At 34.4% G+C, this 8,484-nt stretch overlaps 1 protein-coding gene across 1 annotated transcript; it reads right to left on the bottom strand.

The window, feature by feature from the left end:
- LOC124396141 (latent-transforming growth factor beta-binding protein 1-like) lies at positions 1-7,397 on the bottom strand. The gene is made up of 4 exons (XM_046865152.1): positions 7,016-7,397; positions 3,245-3,315; positions 1,814-2,054; positions 1-413 (listed from the first exon to the last, which is right to left on the bottom strand). Exons 1-4 carry the CDS (start codon positions 7,237-7,239, stop codon positions 392-394), a joined length of 558 nt encoding a protein of 185 aa, XP_046721108.1. The 5' UTR covers positions 7,240-7,397; the 3' UTR covers positions 1-391.
- Between the last annotated feature and the right edge of the window lie 1,087 nt (positions 7,398-8,484).

Consider the following 8,484-nt stretch of genomic DNA (forward strand, 5'->3'; position numbering starts at 1 on the left):
GTCAGAAATACATCATGGGTAGGACACTGATCTATTACAATACACCATTAGACCATCCACATTATAACACATTGTAGGGGTGGAAGGAAACTAAAGAACCCATAAAAAACAGCAAGAACAAGTAGAACATACACTATAGCCTAACACATACATTAATATGAGCTTAGGATCAAACAGGATCCTGCATGAGTTGTGGGGCTGCAACGCTACATGCTGCATCACTATGCCATCCATCCTGCCATCACTCCTTGGAAGCGATACAGTAAAATTGTCACTACACTCGAATTAGCAGATCCAAACCTGTTCCAGCATAACAATGCCCCTGTGCACAAAGTGAGCTCCATGAAGATATGGTTTATCTGGTTTGAAGTGGAAAATCTTGAGTGGCCTGCTATAAAGCTCTGACCTCAAACCTATTGAACACAATTGAAATTAATTAAAAAACTGGCTGCACCCCAGGCCTCTTCACCCTGCATCAGTACCTGAATTTACAAATGCCTCTATGGCTAAATGAGCACTAATCTGCACAACATACAACTTAATCTTGTGGAACACCTATCGAGAAGAGTGAAGGCAATTTTAACAGCAGATGGACTGAATGTGAACTGTTCAAAATGTGAGATGTTTAAAATTCACATACAAATACTACAGTCAGGTGTCCACAAACTTTTGCCCATATAGTGTATCTTTAGTAGGATCACACACATGTGATACACACTAGGAATAACAGAGAGAAAGGTCTCGAGAGCAAAAATAGAAAATAAGAAAATAAGAGTGCCACCTATTGACAATAACTTGGTAACACATGCATAATTAAACTGGCCTCATGATGAAAGTAATTTTATGTAAAAATATTACAATATTGCATAGCATTATTTCTCTTTGAATTTATACAGACCATTGTTTGTAGGTAGGAAACTTTACATATTCTGTGTTAGGCAACTAAAATAAATGTAACTCTATTATATACATATTTGTAACTGTACATAACATTTTAATAAAATAAAAAAAATCCTAATCCATGAATTAAAATCAATCAAAATATATTTTTTAAAGTAACTATTTAATTATTCAATATTATTTTTTGTCTGTAACAAATATTTCTGTTCCTGTTAGTACATTATAAGGGTTTGTGGACACCTGAGCATAAGATTTGTATTTGTTTTTTTGTTTTTTTTAAAACATTTACACATTTAGTCCCCAATTACTGCTTTAATAAACCTCCACTGTTCTGGGAAGATTTCTAAGTGAGGTTACAAAGAGAGCTCATACATTATATTGGACTGGGACATGCAAACTTTGACTTTTACCAGAGTATTTCAAAACATAAGTATCTGTACTTTTACTTGAGTGAAGGATGTGTGTACTTTTGCCATCTCATGGGTGTTAAGTAAAGTCAGTTTCTGATCTAGAGGGTGGAAGCCTGAGGTGCAGTCAATGTTCCAATTAACCCCCAAAGGTGTTCAGTAGGATTGAGGTCAGAGCTCTATAGCAGGTCACTTAAGATCTTTTACTCCATCCCATGTAAACCATATCTTCATGGAGCTGGCTTTGTGCACAGGGGCATCGTCAAGCTAGAACATGTTTGGGTATCCTAGTTCAAGTAAAAAAACAATGTTATGCCGTTCTATGTATCCATTCTATACATCCTTTATAGTTGTGTACCTCTGACTTTGTAGTAATTGTTTGGGAAGTTTGCATGTCCCAGTCCAATATAATGTATGAGCTCTCTTTGAAACCTCACTAATAAATATAGATATTTTTTAATTTTTTCAGAACAACCTGCAGGTTTTAATAATATATCGTATCTTACCTTAGAGGCTTCCAGTGTACAGAATATTTCTTCATGGATTTTGAGCCTGTCATGGCTGGTGTTGGGGAGGCAAGTAAAGTGCTGTATGTGGGAGTAGCTTCTGGTAGGGTTACAGGTGTGGATGTAATTTCAGATGACAAGTTTATTTGGTTCTGTTTGCAGTGTGGAGAGCTTAGACGGCACTGACACACACTTCGCTTACTGCACACACCTCTGTTAAAACAGCGAGAAGAGCAATTTGCTAAAGAGAGAGAGAGAGAGAGAGAGAGAGGAAGAAAGAGAGAGAGAGAGAGAGAGAGAGAGAGAGAGAGAGAGAAACCTTGTTAGATTAATAATATTAACCTAATGGTCTATTGCCAAATTGGTGTTAAAACAGAATGACAAGTCGCACAGCTATTCTCCATTCAGCTAATTATATAACCTCTGGTAAATTTTTCATCTTTTATTATTTAAAAAAAATTTTTAAACTGCATTCATTTTTTCATTACTTAAACATTATGAGAAGTTTTGGATAAATTGCTGACATACACTCCCAATTGCATCCATGCCATCAGTTCCATAATGTGGAAATGGTTTACTGTAGGTAAATGATTTTCTAATGTAAACATGATACAACATTGACAGTCTTTTCATGTGTATTTCATAAATGTTATCAAAATGTTATCTTTTATACAATGTTTACAAAACCTCAAAGATGCTCGTAATTGACCAATGTCACAGTCCTGTGAAACCTTTTTACATCTGGTTGATTTTGTGTCATGTAGCTGGTAAGATTTGAACCACATGAATTTTAATGAGTATAGGAAAGTGTTTTGAAAAGAGTATTGGAAAGCACTTTCATTAGGAGTGATGAAGATGGACTGGATTAGAAATGAGTTTATTAGAGGGATCGAACATGTAGAACGTTTTGGGGACAAAGTAAAAGAGGCCCGATTGAGATGGTTTGGACATGTGCAGAGGAGGGACATATATCGATAGGAGAATGCTGAGGATGGAGCTGCAAGGCAGGAGGAAAAGAGGAAGGCCAAGGAGGAGGTTTATGGATGTGGTGAGGGAAGACATGCAGGTAGTTGGTTTGAAAGAGGCAGATGTAGAGAACAGGGTAGTATAGAGATGGATGATCCTGACGGGAGCAGCCTGAAGACATGAAAGTGTTTTTGGTTCTTAAATTCTATAATAAAATATTTACACTTAAATTTTTATTGTAAAGTTTCATACATTATACAATATACATAACTGTTATACATACAATAAATACAATGTATGTATTAGTCATTTCAGATGCATTTACACATTCATTATTATAGATATTATCCTTATAATTAAAACACACAAATGATCCAGGTGTATGCAGGATCTTTAAAGGTTTTTGAGATCTTTGAAAACCTTTCTTTAGTAAAGTTATATGAGATTTTATTCATAATCACTCACATTTTGTGCATTTTTTAGTCTTGGGGTGAACAATCCAGCCGGTACAGCATCTCGTTCCGCAGACGTTTGGCCTGTGGAAAAACAGACAGGTTATCAGATTCTCATTGAATTAGGTAAAATTATTGCCACTGATTATTTCATTACAGTTGGCCATGTTAAATGGTAAATATATAAAATATAAGATATGGGATGCCTGGGATTAAAACATAAAATAAGCAAATAGATATTTAAAAATCATTGAATTGTTTTCATTGAATTAAAAGTTTTTCATTCATCAAAGTAGCCACCTGTTGTAGATATAACAGCCAATCACAATATTGGCATTCTTCTTACAATGGAAATCAAATATTGTTTAGAAAGTCCTTCCCAGCAGTGTTGCAAAAGTACAAGTGTTGCACTTCTGTCCAGTTGATCTCAAACCAGCTTGATGGGTTTAAGAATGGAGACTGCACGAGCCATTGCAGGATTTGAAGCTTACTAGCCTGTTCTTTTATTCTAAAGTAGTTCGGACATGTCATGATCGTACTGTATGATGAACCCCTGTCCCACTAGGCATATAACAGAAGGTAATGCATAGCACTGTAAAACGCAGTAGTAGTAGTAGTTTTGGTTCAGACCATCACACCTCCTCCTCCATGTTTGACAGTTGGTGTCACACATGGAGGAATCATCCTTTTAGCTACTCAACAGCTTATAAAAACATGATGAAGATTTTAGTTGGATTCATCAGTCCATAAGATTAAGTAGTGCTTTTCCTACTGTCACTCAACCTGTCAAACCTGCACCTCATCTGACCATGAAGTCTTCTGTTCACAGTTGAACCTGAGAAATGCTTACTTCATCCAGTGTCAAGTTGTGCATGAAGCTGTTGTCGCCTCAGTTGCCTATATAGCAAGCTGTTGACCCCTTAAGAAGCTTGTCCTCTAAATCTGTTATGGTTTTGTGTCTTCCAGACCATGTTTTCTACAGTTTCCTAGTAACTTTTGATGGAGTCGAAAACTGTACTTGGTTTCCTTAAAGAAAAGACCTACACTTTTAAAGGATATAATGATCTATCTGTCTTCCTTTGTAAACTGCATTTTTTTTAAATATACTACATACTATACTAGCAATATACTCAATATAGCAAAATACTAAATACACTAGCAATATACTACTTCCTTACAGTACAGTAATGTCCAAAAATCCTTATGAGGGTGAACCTTAACCTTTTATACAGACAGAGGGTGTTAAAAGTTGGGATGCCTGTGGGAATTATTAGCCTGTATAAAATATTAGCATCAACTTACATTGCACTATAAATAAACTACAATAAATTATTAAGGTACATGTAAAAAGCATCATCTCAATGTCATTTAAAGCTACAAGCATAAGCTGCTGCAAAACGTGTCTGAGTGTGAGATTAACACTCCTCACTGACCCCTCACCCAGAGCTGAACTCAACAAAAGGAAGAATAAGTAGTAAATGAATAAGAATGAGGGGCCTCCATCCATTCAGATAAGAGCTACACTTTTAACACCACTTCTTTCCCCCTAGTGAGTAAACACAATTTGATTAAGAGTCTTCAACTTAGCCTCCCTCCCTGTTTGTCTAGTTGGTTTCTGAGAGAAAAAGCAATTAGCATGCCAACAGGAGCTCAAAAGTTCAAAAAGGGAGTAACAGTAAAATCTTCCACCAGCTACACATGAACTAGAGCATTTTGCAGTTTGGATTTGCAAATTGGTTACAGTGTTGTGGCTTTATTGTCGTTTTTTCATGGTGTGTTACCTCTGACCTCAAATCCGTATGTATAGCTAATTTCACAGACGCTAATTTCACAGAGAGAGAGAGAGAGAGAGAGAGAGAGAGAGAGAGAGAATGAAGATAGGGAGAGAAAGCACTTTTCCAGCAAGAGCAGTGAATAAAATAGAAACTCCAATGAATTTTTCACAAATAAAATTTTTTCGGTGGAGTTAATTTTATTTGAGTAAAGAAAGGACGTTGTGAATAAATGTGTTACGTTAAAGGTTTTAATTTAGCCTCTTTTATATTAATTTATTTGTATTATCATTAAAAATGGTCAAACAGAAATGAGTGCTGCATTAATTGCACGTTAATAAAATGAGTGCAGTTCATTAATTTGCCTCAATGCGTTATTAATGCGTTCATTTTCACAGTAACAGTACATGTATTTGTACTGAAATTTCTCGGGACAGGGCACTCAGTTCGGTAAACACATGTACCAAATACAATCCTTTTTTTCAACTTGCAGAACATAGTTATAATCTCAGATCTCTCAGGAACGTATTAAGTAGCTGACCGCAAGTTTGTTTAGTCCCCACCTTGCACTTTTTATTTATTATAATTATTAAATTTGAAAACATACACAACAATGCCAGGGGTATAAAACATAAACTTAAGTTAGCACAGTGTCACTGTGGCTACTCACTCTGTACCAGAAATAAGATTTGTTTTATGCATACATGAAAATGCTAAAGAATCCATAGCATTAGCTTTAGAGGCTAACCAGGAAGTGGATAGCGGCTAACGCTAGCGATATGGATTCTTTAGCGTTTTTATGTCCAGCTTCCAGAATTTCGCTTAAAAGGAGAAAATCCTGACAGTTCCACATATCGAGGGAATGAATGAATGAAGGATGAAAGGAACAAACACATACAGTTTGCTATAATATGAACAGTCAATCATATCTTTAGAAAATTTTATATTAAATATAAAACACACACACACACACACACACACACACACACACACTTTACCCAAATGTGGTCCAACAAATGTAAAGTATTTAATAAAATGTTTTTCATTTATTTAATATTAATTAATCAAATAAATTTGTCCCAATCTAATCAATTACTTAATTAAATCAATATAATAAAAAAGTGTATTGCAAAATAATAAAATAATAATTATTTTATATATTATTTAAAAAAGCAGGCATTTTATTTAAAATAGTTTTCAGTACCCCATAATGAATTATAAAAAACTGAATTATAAAAATGTCTGTAGAAATAGATGGATAAAATAATACAAATACAATAAAATATTCAATATGTATTTATATATATATATATATATATATATATATATATATATATATATATATATATATATATATATATATATATATATATGTGTATGTCCTAGAACAACAGGTTGTGGATATAGCCTTTATGGCTAATATACAGTATGTCTGTTGGATTAGACCACAGGGGCCAGCCTTCAGTCCCCACTAAAGAGCTGCATTGTGAATTTTGTATATTTTTAAGTGTCTCAAGGCAGTAATGCTATCCCAGTGTTTATGCTATGTTTGCTCAAATGATCTCTATCTATCTATCTATCTATCTATCTATCTATCTATCTATCTATCTATCTATCTATCTATCTATCTATCTATCTATCTATCTATCTATCTATCTATCTATCTATCTAAATTGATTTTGCACCAGAGAATTATTTTACCAATATATTATTATATTACCAATATATATATATATATATATATATATATATATATATATATATATATATATATATACCAACGGATTATATCTTTGAGGGTCTACTGACTTTGTAAAATATATAGATTTGATACAACAAAAACAAAAGGAAAACATCATGTACATTTGATATTTGTTAAATTATCAGTCATTAGTCAGGTCATATAAATACTGGAACATATAATGCAGTGAATTTAATGTATCTTGCTACAAATGCACAATGTTGTATAAAAGAAATTGCTTTAATTGAATTGAACTGAATGACACACTCACCCACTTAAATCAATCTGTATTCTTGCTCTGTTCGTACTGGTCTGGATGTACTTCAGCCCTCTCATGAGTTTAGGACCAGTGGAATTAAAGCCTGAGTTGCTTTTGGTTTGTGAGGTTTCAGATGGGATCAATCCAACAGTTGGATTTTTTGTCTCAGAAAAAGAGATGAACATTAAAAACACACATCCAAATGCACAAGTAAACAAATTGCTCCAGTGTAGCATGGTGCATCCAAAGTTTGGATGCTATTTTTTTTAACATAGATGTAAAACTAATTTAATTAGACTTAAATTTTGTTACATTTCCATCTTCAATCTTTGCTATGTTTCAAAAAGGATTATTTCAGATAATGAATACTGAGGCTTCTGGCTGTGTGCTAAATTTTCTAGGACTCCAGCAGGAGTGTGAATGGGATAATAGGATAAAAGAGGAAAAAAATCCAGTCAATAGCACTTTGAAAGGCATAAAGAAACAGCCAATCATATTTGAGTTTGCCATTCAAGACCACACCTCCTCCTTCAGCACTTTATTGTAGAGTTGAGTCCCAATCCTGCTCTTTAACACCCTCTTGCACACTTGCCCTTGATTAAGCATCCTGTCTGCAAATAAGGGATACTTTATGACTTTATTATAAAGTGAAGTATGTTAATAAAAAGTGTTAACATTTGGGATCACATTGACATCACTGAAGATACTCAATGGGTTTTCTCAGGGTGTACCAGTTTTCTTCTATGTGTTTGTGTGTGTGTTTGTGTGTGTGTGTGTGTGTGTGTGTGTGTGTGTGTGTGTGTGTGGTGCCTTGTGATGGACTAGCAACCCATTCAGGGTGTATTCCTGCTCTTACAAACACAAATGTTGTATCACTAGTTTTAAATGTAACTTACATTTATAACTCTATACTTTAGAATTAATTCAGTTAAAAAGATCTCCCTTTGATATATTCCTTTTTTTAATAGCAGAACATGCACGTTCATGCATTTATTTTATAAGGTTATAACAAAAAGCAGCACAATAAAAAAAAATCATTCAGACATAGGAACACACTCTATAACTAGTGGGCAGAAAGGTACCTCAAAGGCATAAAACAACAAACCTTGATGTTTTGCACATTAGGTTCTATTTCTGTCAGCCAAAAAAGCAATCTGAGGCAATCATGGTCAAAGACTCTGGCCAGTTGAAGTTTAGAAGATCTTTGGTATGTCCATGCCCATGAATATAGCAGATTCTTGTTCTTTTTTCAGACAGGAGTGAAACCTAATGTTGTAAGGAAATCCTCAAGGTTTCATGTACTCTGCATTGTGACTTTTCTGCTCCCTATAGATGTAAATAGCGATTATATAAGTTACTATAGCTTTCATGTCAGCTCAGACCAGTCTGGTCATTCTCCTCTGATCTCTCACATCAAGGCCTGAAGACCCTCAGTAAACAGGATGTTTTCTACACCATTCTGTTTAAACACTGCAGACTGC

The sequence above is a fragment of the Silurus meridionalis genome, chromosome 13, assembly GCF_014805685.1.
Source record: "Silurus meridionalis isolate SWU-2019-XX chromosome 13, ASM1480568v1, whole genome shotgun sequence".
Taxonomy (NCBI): domain Eukaryota; kingdom Metazoa; phylum Chordata; class Actinopteri; order Siluriformes; family Siluridae; genus Silurus; species Silurus meridionalis.